Raw genomic sequence first — 20,473 nt, forward strand, 5'->3', positions numbered from 1 at the left:
CACTTTTATTGTCATTTTGACCATAACTGCTGGTACAGTACATAGTAAAAATGAGACAGCGTTTTTCAGGACCATGGTGTTACATGACACAGTACAAAAACTAGACTGAACTACGTAAAAAAACAACACAGAGAAAAAAAAACAACTACACTAGACTACAGACCTACCCAGGACTGTATAAAGTGCACAAAACAGTGCAGGCATTACAATAAATAATAAACAGGACAATAGGGCAGTAAGGTGTCAGTCCAGGCTCTGGGTATTGAGGAGTCTGATAGCTTCGGGGAAGAAACTGTTACATAGTCTGGTCATGAGAGCCTGAATGCTTTGGTACCTTTTCCCAGACGGCAGGAGGGAGAAGAGTTTGTATGAGGGGTGCATGGGGTCCTTCATAATGCTGTTTCCTTTGCGGATGCAGTGTGTCGTGTAAATGTCCGTGATGGCAGGAAGAGAGACCCTGATGATCTTCTCAGCTGACCTCACTATCTGCTGCAGGGTCTTGCGATCTGAGATGGTGCAATTTCCGAACCAGGCAGTGATGCAGCTGCTCAGGATGCTGTCAATACAACCCCCTGTAGAATGTGATGAGGACGGGGGGTGGGAGATGGACTTTCCTCAGCCTTTACAGAAAGTAGAGACACTGCTGGGCTTTCTTTGCAATGGAGCTGGTGTTGAGAGACCAGGTGAGATTCTCCGCCAGGTGAACACCAAGAAATTTGGTGCTCTTAACGATCTCTACCGAGGAGCCTTCGATGTTCACAACACCTAATTCATATCCATACCAGAGGCGTCAGCAGTGCCTGGAATGGGATTCACAGCTTTTAGGAAATGTATTGTTCCAAATTAAATCCACAATACATCATCAAGGACTGGTAGCCAAAGCCTTTTGCTAAATGTAAATGACCTAAATCCAAAAATCACTCTTGACACATTTATTATCAAAATATGTATATATTATGAGACTTTTCTCCTAACAGACAGTCATGAAACTAAAGAAAACCAAAATGAACCTGTATTTTAAAAAAACCATCAAACACCCAATGTGCGGGGGGGAGGGGAACAAATAATGCGAACAATAAATAGCATTCTGAACTGAAATTCATGGAGGCTCAGTCCCAAAATGCCCCTGGTTCAGAGCAGAGTGGAGCAACAAGTCAAACCATCTGTCCCTCCCCTCATGCCCAGACAGCTGGAAGTACTTGGAGATAACCTGATGGCTTAACTTTTAACTACAAGCATAGATTCTTTCTTTTGCTTGCAGGACTTTTATAGGTCCTGTTCCCAAGAACTGTTCATAACCCGAACAGTTGATAGGGTCAGAAATTACCCGATACGACTGTGACAGAGGAGTGAGCAGGTGTCAGAAGAGCTGCTATTAACACCCATGTGTGCGTTTGCTCAATGTGGTCACTTGGCTTGATGTGTTTTTGGGGGGGGGGGTGGGTTGTGAAGGGACAGTGGAGATTCATGCAGAAAAACACTATCCCTGTCCAGTAACTGCACAGCAGCCAACAAATCCATCCACATCCACCCCACGGCTTTTTTGCATCAACAAACTGTACACCTGTTCTAAGTTCAAAGTAACTTTATTATCAAAGTACATCTATGCCATCATACCTTTTTCTTTATTAGAAGCCCTCCACTGGTTAGGGTTGGCAATCGATAATTGTGTCCTAGCTGTCTTCAAGATGTGCAAGTCACGTGTGATGAGGAAATACTCAAGTGGCAAAATGATACAACCATGGCAGACAAGGGATGTCCAAGCTAATGTAAAAGCAATAGAGAGGGCATACAACAAAGCAAAAATTAGTGGGAGGTTAGAGGATTGGGAAGATTTTAAAAAACCTACAGAGAGCAACTAAAAGAATCATTTGGAGGGTAGATGAAATGTGAAAGCAAGCTAGTAAACAATATCAAGGTGGATAGTAAAAGCTTTCAAGTATGTTAAATGTAGAGATGAAAGTGGATGTAGGACCACTAGAAAATGAAGCTGGAGAAATAATAACAGGAACAAGGTGCTGGCAGATGAACCAATTAATAATTTGCATCAGTCTTCATTGTGGAAGACACTAGCAGTGTGCCAGTTGTTGAAGGGTGTGAGGGAAGAGAAGTGAGTGTGGTTGTTAGTAAAAGTGATGGCATACTAGGAAGCCAAAGCTAGTGGGACGATAGAGGATTGGGAAGCTTTTTTAAAAACTTGCAGAAGGGAACTAAGAAGGTCATTAGGAAGGAAAAGATGAATTGTGAAATGAAGCTGGCAATTAATATCTAAGAAGATACTGAAAGCTTTCAAGTATATAAAGGGTAAAAGAGTAGAGGGTAGATATAGGACTGATACAAAATTATGTTGGAGATATTGTAATGAGAGACTCAGAGATGGCAGTGGAACTGAATGTGTATTTTGCATCAGTCTTCACAGTAGAAGACATCTGCAGCATACCAGACATTCAAGAGTGTCAGGGAAGTGAAGTATGTGCAGTGAAAATTACAACTGAGAAGGTGCTCAGGAAGCTCAATGGTCTGAGGGTGGATAAATCTGGACCTGATGGAATGCACCCTTGGGTTCTGAAGGAAGTAGCTGGAGAGATTGTGGAGGCATTAACAATGACCTTTCAAGAATCGATAGATCCTGGCATTGTACTGGGTGACTGGAAAATTGCAAATGTTACTCCACTATTTGAGAAGGGTGGGACACAGCAGAAAGGAAACCATAGACCTGTTAGCCTGACATCAGTGGTTGGGAAGTTGTTGGAATTGATTGGTACGGATGAGATTATGGAGCACCTGGAGGCACACAAAAAGATAGGCCAAAGTCAGCATGGTTTCCTGAAAGGAAATCCTGCCCAACAAACCTACTGCAATGTTTATGAGGAAATTACGAGCAGGGTAGGCAAAGGAGATGCAGTAGATGTGGTGTACTTGGATTTTCAGAAGGCCTTTGACCAGGTGCTGCACATGAGGCTGCTTAGCAAGATAAGAGCCCATGGAATTACAGGGAAGTTACTAGCATAACCCTCAGTTTGGCTAGTGGCTTAGTCTCAGGATGATAGTCCCTGGCCCGACCAAACTTAAGAAATCTCATTTGGGTGGAAACCACGCGATGTGTCCTCTCGCAAATCAGCACCATGAAATAACAAACCGTACACAGTATGCGATTAAACGATTGAGGTTTATAATTCTTAATTTGACTATATGTTTAAAAAAGCAACAATAAAAGGGCTCATTCTCATGAAACAGTCTAAGGCAGTGCCATCCATTTGTTCCCGTCAACCTCCGAGCTTAGCCCACCCTCGGACCCTCGCTCCAGCCGTCTACCATCTCTCGCATCATTGCTCCCTGACAAAAGACCACAAAATCCCTGCTCCCAGACACAGAACAATATGCCCCTCATTGGCTAACATGCCCTGTTATCTCTAGTCATAACACAAACATTGCTGCTACAGAGAAACCATTACTTTAGCAGTGGACCATTACAGAGACACCAATACATTAGCCTTAGCAGTGAAACATTACACAGAGGTCATTACATTAGCAGTGAAACCTTACAGCATGGGTGGAGCATTGGCTGATCAGCAGAATACAGAGTGGGAATAAAGGGATCCTATTCTGTGGAGTTCCACAGGGATCGGTGTTGGGACCGTTGGTTTTTACGATGGATGTCAATGATTTGAACTATGAGATTAATGGATTTGTCACTAAATTTGCCGATGATACAAAGGTAAGTGGAGGAGTGGGTAGTGTTGAGGAAACAGAGTCTGCAAAGAGACTTAGATAGTTTAGGAGAATAGGCAAAGAAGTGGCAAATGAAATACAATGTTGCAAAGTGTATGGTCATGCACTTTGGTGGAAGAAATAAACAGGCAGACTATTATTTAGATGGGGAGAGAATTCAAAATGCAGAGATGTGAAGGGGCTTGGTGTCCGTGCGCAGGATACCCTAAAAGTTAACCTCTAGGTTGAGTCAGTGGTGAAGAAAGTGAATGCAATGTTGGCATTCATTTCTAGAGGTATAGAATATAAGAGCAGGGATGTGATGTTGAGGCTCTATAAGGCACTCGTGAGACCACACTGAGTATTGTGTGTAGTTTCGGACTCCTTTTTAGAAAGGTTATACTGACATTGGAGAACATTCAGAGAAGATTCACGAAAATGATTCCAGGAATGAAAGGGTTACCATATGAGGAACGTCTGGCTCTATTCCCTGGAGTTCAGGAGAATGAGGGAGGGATCCCATAGAAACATTCTGAATATTAAAAGGCCTGAATAGATTAGATATGGCAAAGTTATTTTCCATGGTAGGGGATTCTAGGACAAGAGAACACGACTTCATGATTGAAGGACATCCATATAGAACAGATGGTGATAAATCTGTGGAATTTGAGCGGCTGTGGAGGCCAAATCATTGGGTGCATTTAAGGCAAAGATAGATAGGTTCTTGATTAGCCAGGGCATCAAATGGTATGAAGAGAAGGCAGAAGAGTGGCGATGACTGGAAGAATTGGATCAGCCCATGATTGCATGGCAGAGCCGACTAGATGGGCAGAATGGCCTACTTCTGCTCCTCTATCTTACAAGGGAGAAGGTGCTCAAAAAGCCAAAAGACCTAAGGGTACATAAAGGTACATACGATGATCTGCACCCTAGGGTTCTAAAAGAGGTAGCAGTAGAGATAGTGCAGGCATTAGAAATGATCTTTCAAAAATCATTGGACACTGGCATGGTGTCAGACGGAGTAGAAAACTGCAAATGTCTTTAAGAAAGGAAACTATAGACCAGTTAGCCTGACCTCAGTGGTTGGGAAGATGTTGGAGTCAATTGTTGAGGATGAGGTTATGTAGTACTTGGTGACACAGGACAAGATTAGATAACATCAGCATGGTTTCCTTTTTCCTTGAGGGAATATCTTCCTTCATGAGCCTATTGGAATTCTTCGAGGAGATTACACGCAGGATAGATAAATGGAATGCAGTGGATGTCGTATATTTGGACATTCAGAAGGCCTTTGATAAGGTGCCACACACGAGCTGCTTACCAAGTTAAGACCCCATGGTAGTACAGGTAAATTACTGGCATGGCTAAAGCACTGGCTGATCATAGGAGGCAGTGAGTGGGAATAAAAGGATCCTTGTCTGACTGGCAGCCAGTGACAGTGATGTTTAGCAAAGGGTTGGTGTTGGAACCTCTTCTTTTTATGCTGTATACAAATGATTTAGATAATGGAATAGATGGCTTGTTGCCAAGTTTGCAGATGATATGAAGTTTGGTGGAGGGGGCAGGTAGTGCTGAGGAAGCAGGAAGGATGCAGAAGGGCTTAGACAGATTAGAATGGGCAAGAGAGTGGTAAATGAAATACAGTGTTGGAAAATGAATAGTCATGCACTTCGGTAGTAGAAATAAACGTGTGGACTATTTTTCTAAATGGGGGGAAATCCAAAAATCTGAGATGCAAAGAGACTTGGGAGTCTTGTCCTAAAGGTTACCTTGCAGGTTGAGTCAGTGGTGAGGAAAGCAAATGCAATATTAGCATTTATTTCATGAAGTCTAGAATACAAGAGCAGGGATGTGATGCTGAGGCTTTATAAGGCACTGGGGAGGCCTCATCTTGAGTATTTTGTACAGTTTTGGGCTCCTCATCCGAGGAAAGATGTACTGGCATTGGGGAGGGTCCAGAAGTGGTTCACAAGGATGATTCTGGGTATGAAAGGGTTATCATATGAGGAATGTTTGATGTCTCTGGGTCTGTACACCCTGGAATTCTGCTCCCATGTCTTATGGTCTTATGATATGGTGAGAAAGCTGTTACCTATGCAACAGCTTCTCTGTGCAGCAATGGATCCAAAGGAATGGCAGAGACTGACACAATTTGGCACCAGTGGCATCGCAGGAGGTGCCAGTCAGCATTGAACTCAAAGTCTGACTGCCTCAGGGACTCCAGCTCTGGATTCTTCCCTCTGTTAAGACTTCCCCATGAATGGGTGTAGTCTCAAGACAGTGAAGGTTTGAGGTCAGAGTATTCTTTCTCATAGATGAACTGCCTACTGTGGCTGATGAGCTCAATCTGCTCAAAGTGACTAGTTTTAAGATGCCTGCTACACACCTTTCTCCCTTCTGTCGATAGAAATGGTTCTTCCAGGCTTAGTTGCTAAGCTACACGTGAAGGTCAGGAGCTGGTCTTGGTTGTCAGAGGCTATTTGAGACATACACCGTTGGGAGCATTTAATAGGTAATCGATCCCACTATGTCCCCTGGCTATGACAACCTTAAGGAACCATGCCACTAAGATTCAATTTTATTCACAATAGAATAAAGAAATACAATAGAATCTGTAAAGGACAACACACGCCACAGCACTACCATCCTGCACCTTCAAGACTTCAGTTCACACTGCAAAATTGCCAGGTCATGCTTGCTGTTCAAAAGCTAAACTCTGAAAGCAAAATTATAGGCTATTGATCGCGGTGATCATTTCCAAGAAAAAGTGTGGTTAATACAGTAATTTATATTTTTGTTTGCTACCAGCAGACTGTTGTTCTGCTTCACCAGTAACACCTTAAACTGGAAGCATAAAAGAAATGAGGTGTAAATGGAGCAGCCATTGTTGGAGTGGGTCAAAGTTAGAGTCATCAGGCTTTGGCCCAACAGGCTTGGGCGGGAACAGGCATAGGCTTGAGAAGTTAGAGATATGATGAGCAGGCAGAATGGTAGTTCAAGCCGTTGAATGCTCCTGAGCGAGACGTGGGATTTCAGGGTACCTGACAGTCTCCAGACTGACCAAATTAGGAACTGAAACTGATGGACACAGGATAATCCAGGAGGCTGAAACCTCATAGATGAAGCTTCTACTGAGGTGGTCACACCAAGAGTGCAGGCTTCAGTAGCAAATGGGTGACCACCGAGGAGAAGTAAGGGGAATAAGCAGTCAGTGCGGAGTTCCTCTGTGGCCATTCACCTCAGCAGCAAGCATTCTTATTTGGAAACTGGGCGGTCGGGGGGCAGTGGGCAATGACCTATCAGGGTATAGCAGCAGCAGCCAGGTCAGTAGCCCTGTGCCAACTCTGAGGCTCAGCATAGAAGGGAAAAGTCAGACAGAATGGTAGTGATAGGAGCTAGGGGGCCAAACAGGAGATTCTGTGGCTGCAAAAAAGAAGCCAGGATGATGTTAGGGTCCAGCATGCCTCAGAGCAGCTGCAGAAGCTTCTCAAGGGAGGCTGAGCAGCCAGACGCCATGGAGCAGATTGGCACCAATGACATTGGTAGAAAAAGGGAAGAAGTCCTACACAGTGGGGATAGGGAGCTAGGGAAGAGGCTGAAGGGCAGGACCTTCAAGGTGGTAATATCTGGATTACTCCCAGCATCATCTGCTACTCAGGGCAGGAATATGGTGGCAGTACAGATGAATGAGTGACTAAGAGAGTGATGAAACTAAGAGAGTTTCAGATTTCTGCATCATTGGGGAACGTATGATTTGTATAAAAATGTCAGGTTGCACTTGAAACAGGGGGACCTGCATCCTTGCGGGCAGGTTTACTAGAGGTAGTTGGGAGAGCTTAAACTAATCTGGCAGAGGGATGTGAGCTGGAGTAATAGAGCTGAGGATGGGGCAAATGGTATACAAGTCGATGCATTGTGTAGTGAGATTGCGAGGAAAGACAGGCAGATGATGGGGCAAACTTGCAGTCAGTGGGATGAGTTGAAGTGTAACATAGGGGCAAAATCAAAAAGGGTAACAAATGCAGGACTGAAAGTGTTATACTTGAATGCATGCCATAGATGGAATAAAATAAATGTTTTTGTAGCACTTTTAGAGATTGGCAGATATGATGATGAGGGCATCACTGAATTGTGGCTGAAAGAAGATTATAGTTGGGAGATTAACATACAAGGATACACAGTACATTGTATCGTAAGGGCAGGCAGGCAGGTTGGTAAAAACTGAAATTAAATCCTTCAAAAGAGGTGACATAAGATCAGAAGATGTAGAATCCTTGTGGATAGAGTTAAGTCTCTGCAAGGGTAAAAAGACCCTGATAGAAGTTATATACAGGTCTCCTAACAGTATCCAGGATGTGGGATATAAATTATAACAGGAGATAGAAAAGGCATGTAATAAGGGCAATATTACAATAGTTATGGAGGTATTTCAATATGCAGGTAGATTGGGAAATTAAGGTAAGTGCTGGAGAGGGAATTTGTAGAATGCCTATGAGATTGAATTTTAGAGCCCACTAGGGGAAATTCAATTCTGGATTGAGTGTTGTGTAATGAAACAGATTTGATTAGGAAGCTGAAGCCAAAGGAACCCTTAAGAGGTAGTGATTGTAATATTATAGAATTCAACTGCAGTTTGAGAGGGTGAAGGTAAAGACAGAAGCATCAGTATTACAATCGAGTAAAAGGAATTAGAGGCATGAGAGAGCAGCTGGACAAAGGAGAGGAATACTATCAGGGATGATGGCAGAACAACAATGTCTGGAGTTTCTAGGGGTGATTTGGAAGGCACAGGATAGAAACAGTGCAAAGATGAAGTAGTATTCTGAAGAGTGGACTAAGCAATTGTGGCTGACAAGGGAAGTCAAAAACAGCATTAAAGCAAAAGTGTGGGCATATAGCAAAAAAATAATGGGAAGTTAGAGGATTGGGAAGCTTTTAAAAACTAACAGAAGCCAATTAAAAAAGTCACAACATGAAGGTAAGATAGCCAATAATATCAAAGAGGATACCAAAAGATTTTTCAGATATATAAAGTGTAAAAGAAAGGTGACTGTGGATATTGAACAGCTGGAAAATGATGCTGGAAAGGTAATAATGGTGGACAAACTTAATAAGTATTTGTGTCAGTCTTTACTATGGAAGACACTAACACTATGCCAAAAATTCAAGAGTGTCAGGTGGCAGAGGTGAGAGTAGTTGCTATTACTAAGGAGCAAGTGTTTGGGAAGCTGAAATGTCTGAAGGTAGATAAATCACCCAGACTAGATGGACTACACCCCAGGGTTCTGAAAGAGGTAGTTGAAGAAGTTGTGGAGGCATTAGTAATAATCTTTCAAGAATCACTAGATTCTGGAATGGTTCTGAAGGACTGGAAGATTACAAATGTCACTCCACTCTTTAAGAAGGGAGGGAGTCAGAAGAAAGGAAATTCTTAAGGGAAAATCCTGCCTGACAAAACTGTTGGAATCCTTTGAGGATATAAGGGGCAGTTAAGACAAAAAAGAGTCAGTAGTTGTTGCTTACTTGGATTTTCAGAAGGCCTTTGACATATTGCCGTACAAGAGGCTGCTTAAAAAAATAAGAGCCCATGGTATTACAGGAAAGATACCTGCATTAATAGAGGATTGGCTGACTGGCAGGAGGCAAGGAGTGGGCTTTTTCTGGTTGGCTTCCAGTGACTTGTGGTTTTCCATGGGGGTCAGTACTTGGATTGCTTCTTTTCATGTTATATGTCAATGATTTGAAGGACAGAGTCCTGATGAAGAGTCTCAGCCCAAAACGTCGACAGTGCTTCTCCCTATAGATGCTGCCTGGCCTGCTGTGTTCCACCAGCATTTTGTGTGTGTTGTTTGAATTTCCATCATCTGCAGACTTCCTCGTGGATGATAGGGTTGATGGCTTTGTGGCCAGGTTTGCAGATGATAGAAAACTAGGTGAAGGCATTACTGTTGAGAAAGCAGGAAGTCTGCAGGATGACTTAAACAGATTAGAAAAATGGGCAAAGAAGTGACTGATGGAGATATATATGGTCACACACTTTGGACGAAGGAAAAAAAGCATAGACTATTTTCTAAACAGGGAGAAAATTCAAAATCCAAGGTGCAAAGGAACTTGGGAGTCCTTGTGCAGGATTCCTTGAATGTTGACTTGCAGATTGAGTTGGTGGTTCGGAAGGTAGATGCAATGTTAGTATTCACTTCAAGAGGGCTAGAATATAAGAACAAGGATATGATGCTTTATAAGGCACCAGCCAAAATGCACTTGGCCCCTTTATCTTAGAAAAGATGCAGTGGCATTGGAGAGGGACCAGAGGAGGTTGATGAGAATGATTCCAAGAATAAAAGGGTTATCGTATGAGGGGCGTTTGATGGCTCTGGGCCTGTACTCACTGGAGTTTAGAGGAATGGAGGTGGGGAAATCATTGAAACCTATCAAATATTTAAAGGCTAAGATAAAATGAATATGGAGTGGATGTTTCCTGTAGTGGGTGAGTCTTGGATTAGAGGTTATAGCCTCAGATTAGAAGGATATCTATTTTGCAATAGAGATGAGGAGGAATTTCTTTAGCCAGCGGGTGGTGACTCTGTGGAATTCATTGCTAAGGATGGTTGTGGAGGTCAATCACAGAGTATATTTAAAATGGAGGTTGATAGGTTCTTGATTAGTCAGGGCATCAGATGTTACAGGGAGAAAGCTGTAGAGCGGAGTTGCGAGGGATTTCATAACGGAATGGTTGTGCACACTCGACTGGCTGAGTGGCCTAATGTTGCTCCTGTGTCTCATGGAGTTGTAGAGTCCTTGAAAGTGAGTCCATAGCTTGTGTAACCAGTCCAATGTTGAAGTGAATGAAGTTATCTACACTAGGTCATCGGCTGAAGGGTTGAAGAGTAATGATTGTTAGGCATTTGCAACCTGTATTTAAAATTTGTGTATTCACATGTTGATTGTAAAAATATAAAACATTTTAATAACCAAATTGCTTTATTAACAAAATTACACCAAATTGTCACAAGACCATTTTAAAGAAAGAAATAGCAGCTTATAGAATAATGTCTGTTTACAGTTTAACGGAAACAATTTTTTTGTGAATGACATTGAGTTTAAAATTGAGCAAAAGAAATTAGAGAGCAAACAATATTTTCACATTATTATTGATCATTCCAAAGCATAACATGTAGTCCACAGCAGAAAAATGCATCCAGCTAGAGCTGATGGGGAGACTCTGTGTCTCATGGTAATCACAGAAAGAATTGGACCCAGGTGTGGAGGAGTGACAGACTCTGTCATAGAGAATGCTAGGAATGACAAGACTCTGTGAAGGTGAGTGCTTGGAATGACTCAGTACAGGTGTGAAGGAATGGCAGACTCCCAAATAGAGATGGAAAGAAGAGCTTATGCATAGGAATACCAACAAAACATCGATTGCACAACTGAGTGACACTGTGAGTCAAGTCATTCTCCACATCCAAGGACTCGGCAATAAGCACTAATCAAGAGTCCAGATTAAATAATCATAGAAAATGGGAATCCTGTGCACATCGCAATTAACTTGACAATTTTAAAGAGAAAGTATAAGGGCTTAACAACAATGAGTAATTACAGGTGCTCAAGAAACCATAAGACCATAAGATATAGGAGCAGAATTAGGCCTTTTGGCCCATCGAGCCTCCTCCACCATTTCATCATGGCTGATCCATTTTCTCTCTCAGCCCCAATCTCCTGCCTTCTCCCCTTATCCTTTCATGCCCTGATCAATCTATCAACCTCTGTCTTAAATACAGATAAAGACTTGGCCTCCACAGCTGAATGTGGCAAAAAAAAATCCACAGATTTACCAATCTCTGGCGAAAGAAATTCCTCCACATCTCTGTTCTCAGCTGAGGCTGTGACCTCTGGTCCTACACTCTCCCACCATATGAAACATCCTCTCCACATCTACTCTATTGAGACCTTTCAACATTTGATAGGTTTCAATCAGGCCATTCTCATTCTTCTGAATGCTAGAAGCCCAATACTCAATGGCTCAACATAGGGGTCACGGCACTATTTGAAGTCAATTTGGCGAGTGAGAGGCTTTTAAAAAGGTCATATCAAGAGTCCAGAGGCAGCTTGTTCGTATTAGTGTGAAGGGCAGACATATCAAGTTTAACAAACCCTGGTCAATGAGGGATATCAAGGCTGTTGTCAGGGATAAAGAAACATAAATTGTGTTTAGGCAGATGGGTATGAATAAATCCCTCAATGAATATAAGAAGTTTTAGAGCAGATTTAAGAGAAAAATCAAGAGGAAGGGGACTTTATAAGAGGCCAGGAAAGAAATTGCTAGGCTATTGTTAGTATTGTTCCATGGTTCAAGAAAGGCATCAAGATCAGACCACAGAATTACAGGATTGTGAACCTGACTTCAGTTGAAGGGAAATTACTGGAGTGAGTTCTGAGAGACAAGATCTACCACCACTTGGATAATAAACAAGGCCTTATCAGTAATAATCAGTATGGTTTTGTGCATGGGAGATCATGTCTGATGAATCTTTTGGTTTTTTGAACAGATAACTAAGGGGGTATTGTCAATATAGCTTTAACAAAGCCTTTTACAAGGCCCCACAAGGCAGGCTGATCTGGAAGGTTAGGTCACAAGGGATTTGGGGGAGCTTAGGAGATGGGTTTGAAATATGAACAATGATAGGAAACAGAGGGTGAAGGTTGAATGCCAATTCTCCAGTTGGAGGCCTATGACTAGTGGGGTGTCCCTGGGGTCAGTGTAGACCTCAGTAAATAATTTGTATGAAATTGTACATGGCATGATTAGCAAGTTTGCTGATAATACCACATCAGGGGATCTTGTTGATAATGAAGCAGGTTACAATGAAATGCAAAAAGAGATCTCAATCAGTTAGGGAGATGAACTGAGGAATAGCAAATGTGCTTCAATGAAAGTAAGTGTGAGGGATGTACCTGGACTGTCAAACAAGGGTATGACTTATACAATGTGTGTCAGGGCACTGATGAATGTTATGTCATGAGTATCTGGAATGAGCTGCCAAAGGAAATTCTCAATGTGGGTATAATTGCAATGATTAAATGACATTTCGATAGTTCTAAGTAAATTTATTATCAAAGTACATATATGTCACCATATACAACTCTGAGATTCATTTTCTTGCAGGCATACTCAATAAATCTATAATAAAACAATAACCATAATAGAATTAATGAAAGACTGCACAAACTTGGGTGTTCAACAGTTGTGCAAAAGACAATAAATTGTGCAAATACTAAAAGAAAGGAATAATAATAATAAATAAATAAGCAATAAATATCAAGAACATCAGCTGAAGAGTTCTTGAAAGTGAGTCCATAGATTGTGGAAACATTTCAAAGATGGGCAAGTGAAGTTGAGTGAAATTATCCTCTTTGGTTCAAGAGCCTGATGGTTGAGGGTAATAACTGTTCCTGAACCTGGTGATGTGAGTCCTGAGGCTCCTGTACCTTCTTCCTGATGGCAACAGCAAAAGGAGAGCCTGACCTGGGTGCTAAACATCTTTGATAATGGATGCTGTGTTCTTGCGGCATTTTTTATTGAGTGCTCAATGGTGGGGAGCGGCCATATCTACTACTTCTTCAAAGAACGGGGTTCATTTCTTCTACCCTCACCTATAATTCCTCCATTTTCTGGGCATCTGCAATCACCACATGTTCCTGCTGACAAGGATAGAGTTTCCCTTGTCCTCACCTACCAGCCCATCAGCCTCTGCATCCAACACATCATTCTCTGCAACTTCCGCCATCTTCACTGGGATCCTACAACCAAACTCATCTTTACCTCCCTCCTACACTCCACTTCCTCCATGATTCCCTTGTCCATTTATCTCTCCCCACTATTCTCCCTCCTGACTATCCCTGCAAATGACAGAAATGCTACACCTGCCCATTCACCTCCTCACGTACATTCATTCAGGGCCCCCAACAGTCCTCCCAGGTGAGGCAACACTTCACTTTTGAATCAGTTGGGGTTATGTATTGTGTCCAGTGCTCACAATGTGGTCTCCTCTACACTGGTGAGAGCTAACGGAAATTGGGGGATCCTTTTGCTGAGTAGCTCCTCTCCATCTGCCAGAAGTGGAATTTCCCAGTTACCAACCATTTTAATTCCTATCACATTCCTGTTCCGAAAGGTCGGTCCATGATCTACCTCTTTTGATCTATTCATGGTTATAAATTATTTCCAGTGTGAACAGTAACTGTTCAAATGACGCAAACAGTAGCACTGCATCCTCTATTTCCTTAATGATTTAGTCACTTCATTTAATAATAGATCTGATAGGTATTTTATATTTTATTAGGTGAGCTTCCCATCGCCAAGATGGAATTGTAATATTCTCTGTCCAGCCATTCTTTAAGATGAATTTTGTGGTGAATCCTATGAATATGTTAAATGCATAACTTTGCAAGTAGCTTTAGACATTGAGTATTAATTCAAAAGCTTTTTGGAAATCCTTTTACATTTTCTCCATGTGGAAAGGTTCTCATTATTTGTAGTTACTGTGACACCTGTTTAATTCTGTATTATTTAAAAGCTACCCTGAATATAGACCTATTTTATGAGTCCTGACTAAGGGTCTTGGCCCGAAACGTCAACAGTGCTTCTTCTTAATAGTTGCTACCTGGCCTGCAGTGTTCCACCAGCATTTTGTGTGTGTTGCCAGATCTATTTTAATGCAGTTTTCAAAAATATCTATTATTTAAACATTTGTACTAGTACAAACATTTATACTGTGCAAATCATGTGTTATATTGCAATGATATTAGAAGTAGATATCACCTTGTATTGTGTATCTATTGTAATATGTTGTTCTTTCAAATTAAAAAAAAATTAAGAGGATATATTTAAGGTAAACAAATGAAATTGTTCCAAAAGAGAATTAAAAATACATTGATGACATTCATCTGTCCGATTTAGAATCGGGATTAGATTTATTGTCAGTGCCTTATTTGTAGTGATTTTTTTTCTGCTGTACGACAGAGCAAAGATATAAAATTACTACAACTGACAAATAAATAGTGCATATCCAAAAGGAGTAACGAAGCTGATTGACCATTCAGAAATCAGAATCAGGTTTATTGTCACTGATCTATGCTGTGAACTTTGTTTTTCTTCGGTAGCAGAAGTACAGTGAGTTACAAACAGTGCCGCAGATGAATAAGGAATGGTCAAGACTAAAAAGCTGTGAATTGTTGAGCCTCTCTGCAATTAACTTGCGTTTTGAAGCTTTCTGCCAACCACTATCTGACAAACAATTTTATGAACTAATAGAGCTGAAAACGCTGGGACATGGATCTTGCCAAAGTACAAGGGCAGTTCAGATGCAGCCTCTTCAAATAGTGAGAAGGAGGCTGCAATTACTCCCAAATTTACCCTGGACTCTTTCATGCTACCAAAAGTGAAGGCAGTTTAGGAATCCGTGAACCCAAAATGTGTATTTCGATAAGATTAGTCCTTGCAGCAGAATCTAAGCCAAATCTTCCATGTTAGAGGGAGGATTCCACAAAGAGACGCGCTTCCCTCGCAAACTCTCGCACTTATAATTCATTACAAGTCACAAACTTGAGGATCCGACCAATAGCGAACGTAAGAGGGCGCATGCGTGCCGGTGCTGACTTTCCTGGCTCGCCAGTCCGGTTGCCATTTGCCGTGACCGGACGGACACTCTGCACCAACGCAGCTCTTTGGCTTTGGAAGGCCAGTGCCACCATTTGTCAGAGTTAAACATGTCCCAGTTTGTGCAAAAGCTTCACCGAGCGTTCGGCCCGCGGGCAGGAGAGATGGAGCGGTTTGAGGAGGAGGAAGTGGGGAGCTGGGGTTTGACAGGTTGGTGCCGCCGCGCCGGGAAGTCGCGTTGATTCCCCAGCTACCAGTTCCCCCCCAATCCGGTGTCCACAGTGAACTCGAATCCTCTCAACTTCGCTGAACTCTTCTCAGTCAGGAACTACACTAACCCCTCCCCCGGCAATAACGCTATCCCTTGCTTGGCGTCCACGTTTAAAGTGCCTTCCCTCCTCTGATGTTTGCAGTAATCGCTCCTCCTCCTACTTTCTCGGTGTCAACACTAATTCCTCCCACCCCGAAACTTAAGTGTCTTCAAAGACCTCTCCACCGCCAGCTCTCAGTACTGGCACTTACCTGGTTACAGTTAGTTTCTACTTGTTGCTGGTTACGTTAACCTGGATCTCTCAATCACGGGAAAACAAAAAACTTTGGATTCTGGAAATAGAACATAGTACATAGTACAGCACAGAACAGATCTTTCAGCCTACAACGGCATCAGAGTCTTGAATGAAACTGAATCTCTTCTGCATGAATCTTAAAACATACAACAAATTCTAGAACTACTTAGCAGGTCAAGTTTTACCTGTGGAGAAAGGAATGGCCAATGTTTCAGGTGTTGCCCTTTTATCAGAAGAGTACTCATAAATTGACAAAGATTATCATACATTCTTTTTTAAATCTCGAATTCTAGTACGTCACTGCTTGATTTTGCTAACTATAGTTTCTGATCTTATTTTTATTTAGAATTGAAAATGCTCTTTTCAAATTTGGTAAATCTATGGGCACGCATTTCAGTGATGGTACAATTAGTTAGTACTTTAGAGAATACGTACACAATGCTGGAAGAACTCAGCAGGTCAGGCAGCATCCGTGAGAAAAGAGTAACCAATGTTTCGGGCGGAGACCCTTCATCAGGATGCTGCCTGACCTGCTGAGTTCTTCCAGCGTTGTGTACATATTCTTTGATCCACAGCATCTGCAGTTGTATTTTTGTGTAGTTAGTACTTTAGATGGGTGTTTCAGTGAGACTAGGTGCGAAAGCAACAGTACTTCAGTGCTCTTATTTTTATAATATTTTACTTAAAGTATTCCCATTGTGCCACTGGCCTTTGATACTGCTCCATAAATAGCAATCTGAAACTAATTTCCATCCGAGGGTTTTAAGAAGGTAGCTGAGAATATCTTCTCTTGATACATGAACTGTATCTTGTACTTGAAAACTTGTTTGTGTCACTCGACTATTTAACAGATGAGACAATGCAAGATCAGCTGATCTAACATCTGTCATTAAGAAATTATGTTTTGGTATGGACAAGACTGATTGGGAAATTTCATAATTAGCAGGACATATTCAGGCTAATTGGCAAAATGTGCATAGTGGTTGAGCTCTACCATATTTGGGGGCCTCAACTTTTCATTATTTATTAATACCATTAGCATTCATGCTTCTTGATGAGGTTACAGCATACTCTACTGAAATCAGCATAGATAGAAGCAAAAATATATGAAAAGTTAATAGATTATGTAAATGAGCAGGTGTAAAAGCGGACTTCAGTATCTGCAGATCAGAGGCTATTTTTGCAGCTGAAGAGAGAAGTCTGCTTTCTAAATGGTATCAAGTTAGACATGGGGTTCCATACAAACACAAGATGCATCAGCTGGTGATACTTGCACCAGCTGGATCTTCAGGTCTCATTCCAGAGACAAGCACAGAGAACTAGCAGCTTCTCCAGAAATGTGTAAAGTCAACAAATGGTGCTGTCTTTTGGTTGGGATTTTAACTCCCTTGGGTGGATCTAAAAGATACAATGGCATGCACAAAGGGGAAAAGTTAAATATATAGCGTATCTTAACTAGCCAGTGGCTGGTTTAATGTCTTGAATGTTAACTGCAATGTTTAAAAATCCTGTGCTTTCATGCTTAAAGGCTCCTTTCCAGAAAAAACAGGAGTACAATGAGAACAGTACTGTAATTGTGTATTAATTACAGAAATAGTGATAGTCCAGTGGTGCTATCAAATTTATGGAAGCTTAACTATGCAGCATACTATATCCTCTACAGTCTTACTATGTGCAGAAATGTTTGCCAATCTCTATAAATTGGTCAGGAATCAAAGGGTGAGCATGGTGTGACTAGTGTCCTGAGCTGCATATGGTTCAGTGCAAGAAGTATTGTTGGAAAGGTGGACGAGCTCAGGGCATGGAATTATGACATTGATAGATAGATACTTTATTCATCCCCAAGGGGAAATTCAACATTTTTCCAGTGTCCCATACACTTATTGTAGCAAAACTAATTACATACAGTATTTAACTCAGTATAAATATGATATGCATCTAAAATCACCCTCCCAAAAAGCATTAATAAATAGCTTTTAAAAAGTTCTTAAATAGTTTACTAAAGTGCATTGAGTGGTAACTTAAGCTCAGTCCTAACCCCGGCACTTAACATGTCTTGCCCCTGGTGGTTGAATTGTAGAGCCGAATGGCGTTGGGGAGTCATGATCTCTTCATCCTGTCTGAGGAGCATTGCATTGACAGCAACCTGCCGCTGAAGCTGCTTCTCCGTCTCTGGATGGTGCTGTGCAGAGGATGTTCAGGGTTTTCCATGATTGACCGTAGCCTACTCAGCGCCCTCCGCTCTGCCACCGACGTCATACTCTCCAGTTCTGTGCCCACGACAGAGCCCTCCTTCCTTACCAGCTTATTAAGACGTGAGGCGTCCCTCTTCTTAATGCTGCCTCCCCAGCACACCAGCACAAAGAAGAGGGCGCTCTCCACAACTGACTGATAGAACATCTTCAGCATCTCACTACAAACATTGAATGACGCCAGCCTTCTGAGGAAGTACAGTCGACTCTGTGCTTTCCTGCACAGGGCATCTGTGTTGGCAGTCCAGTCTAGCTTCTTGTCTAACTGCACTCCCAGATACTTGTAGGTCTTAACCTGCTCCACACATTCTCCATTAATGATCACTGGCTCCATATGAGGCCTAGGTCTTCTAAAGTCCACCGAGACGCAGGTAGTTTAAGTTGCACCATATCACAAAGTCCTGAATCAGTTTCCTATACTCTTCCTCCTGACCATTCCTGACACACCCCACTATGGCCGTGTCATCAGCGAACTTCTGCACTAGTTCCATTAGTAGCCATTAGTGAGACTTGGTTGCAGGAGGGGCAGGACTGGCAGCTCAATGTTCTGGGGTTTGACAGAGTGGGAGGGGTTAATGGAGGAGGGGTGGAGTTACTAGTCAGGGGAAGTGTCACAGCACAGCTCCATCAGGACAGACTAGAGAACTCATCTGGTGAGGCATTATGGGTGCAAATGAGAAATAAGAAAGGGATGACCATGTGAATGGGGCTATATTACAGACCACCCTACGGTACAGTACTAGGGATTGAGAAAAACAAATTTGTAAAGAGATCACAGATTGTTGCGAGAAACATAAGATTGTGATAGTAAGTGATTTTAACTTTTCACATACTGACTAGGATTCCCATACTGTAAAAGGACTAGATGGGATAGAGTTTGTCAAATATGTTCAGGAAATTTTCCGTAATCAGTACATGGAAGTCCCAAATGAGAGACCGTGCAAAACTGGATTTGCTATTAAAGAATGAGATGGCTGGTGACAGAAGTTTGTGTAGGGGAACACTTTGCATCTAGTAACCACAATGCCATTAGTTTTAAAGTTAATATGCAAAAAGATAGGTCTGGTTCACGGGTTGAGATTTTAAATTGGAGAAAGGGATCTGAGAATACAGGTCCATAGTTCGTTGTAAGTGGTTTTACAGGTAGATAGGGTCATAAAGAAAGCTTCTGGCTCTTTGGGCTTCATAAATCAATGTACTGAGCACAGAAGGTGTGATGTTATGTTGAAGTTACATAAGAAGATGGTGAGGCCTAATTTGGAGTACTGTGTGCAGTTTTGGTCACCTACCTACAGGAAAATGCAAGTAAGATTGAAAGAATACAGAGAAAATTGACAGGGATGTTGCTGGGGGGCCTGAGTTATAAGGAAAGATTCAATAGGCTAGGACTATATGCCTTAGAATGTAGAAGATTGATAGAGGTATTCCAGATTTTGAGGGGTATGGATAGGGTAAATGCAAGCAGGCTTTTTCTGCTGAGATTGAGTGGGACTAGAACCACAGGTCATGGGTTAGGGGAGAAATATTTAAGGGGAACATGAGGGAAAACCTCTTCACTCAGAGGGTTGTGAGAGTGTGGAATGAGCTGCCAGTACAACTGGTGCTCGCGAGCTCGATTTTAATGTTTAAGAGAAGTTTGGATGGGTACGTGGATAGTAGGGATACGGAGGGCTGTGGTTCCAGTGCACGCCAATGGGAGTAGGCAGTTTAACTGCTTTCGGCATGGACCAGATGGGCTGAAGGGCCTGTTTCTGTGCTGTACTTCTCTTTGACTCTAAGTGGAAAGATATGGTTTTAACCATTGAACCAAAAGAAACTTGAGAAGGTAGAAACAGGCAACTGTTGAACCAATTGAAGATTTTAATGAACCTAAATTACTATGCAATATGTTTGATGCCTTTTTAAAGTGTTCTGAATTATTCCTTTCATAATCTCTGCTGCTCAATTATTCATGGAGTTACTCCACTGCATTACCTTGCAGAGAATGAAGATTACATAGTCATGATCTCTTCAGTGACTCACTAAGCTCAAGGGGCCAAGTGGTTTGTCCAATGTCTGTATTCTTTATCAAACCTTTGGAATTCTCATCCAATCTTTCACGTCTCTGATTTGGAATATAATCAACCAATATCAATGTTTCTTATTTTCTTAAATGTGTATAGTTGCCCCAAAATTAGAAATACACATGATCTTACAACCTCATAATACCCATTTCCTATTTCTCTCAACCTGAGGTGAAATTGTCTCCACATTGACTCTTTTATTTGGCACCTGATTATAATGTA

General features: G+C 41.9%; 1 protein-coding gene across 2 annotated transcripts in view; it reads left to right on the forward strand.

The window, feature by feature from the left end:
- The first annotated feature begins 14,944 nt into the window (after positions 1–14,944).
- The window catches only part of chd1l (chromodomain helicase DNA binding protein 1-like), a 103,276-nt gene continuing 97,747 nt past the window's right edge, over positions 14,945–20,473 (forward strand). The window contains exon 1 of one of the 2 annotated variants that reach the window (XM_059968649.1): positions 14,945–15,580. In XM_059968649.1, coding sequence (XP_059824632.1) covers positions 15,481–15,580 — 100 coding nt within the window. In that variant the 5' untranslated portion in view covers positions 14,945–15,480. The remainder of the gene's footprint in view (positions 15,581–20,473) is intronic. The other variant, XM_059968648.1, reaches the window with a different exon arrangement.

The sequence above is a fragment of the Hypanus sabinus genome, chromosome 4 (assembly GCF_030144855.1).
Source record: "Hypanus sabinus isolate sHypSab1 chromosome 4, sHypSab1.hap1, whole genome shotgun sequence".
NCBI classification, from domain to species: domain Eukaryota; kingdom Metazoa; phylum Chordata; class Chondrichthyes; order Myliobatiformes; family Dasyatidae; genus Hypanus; species Hypanus sabinus.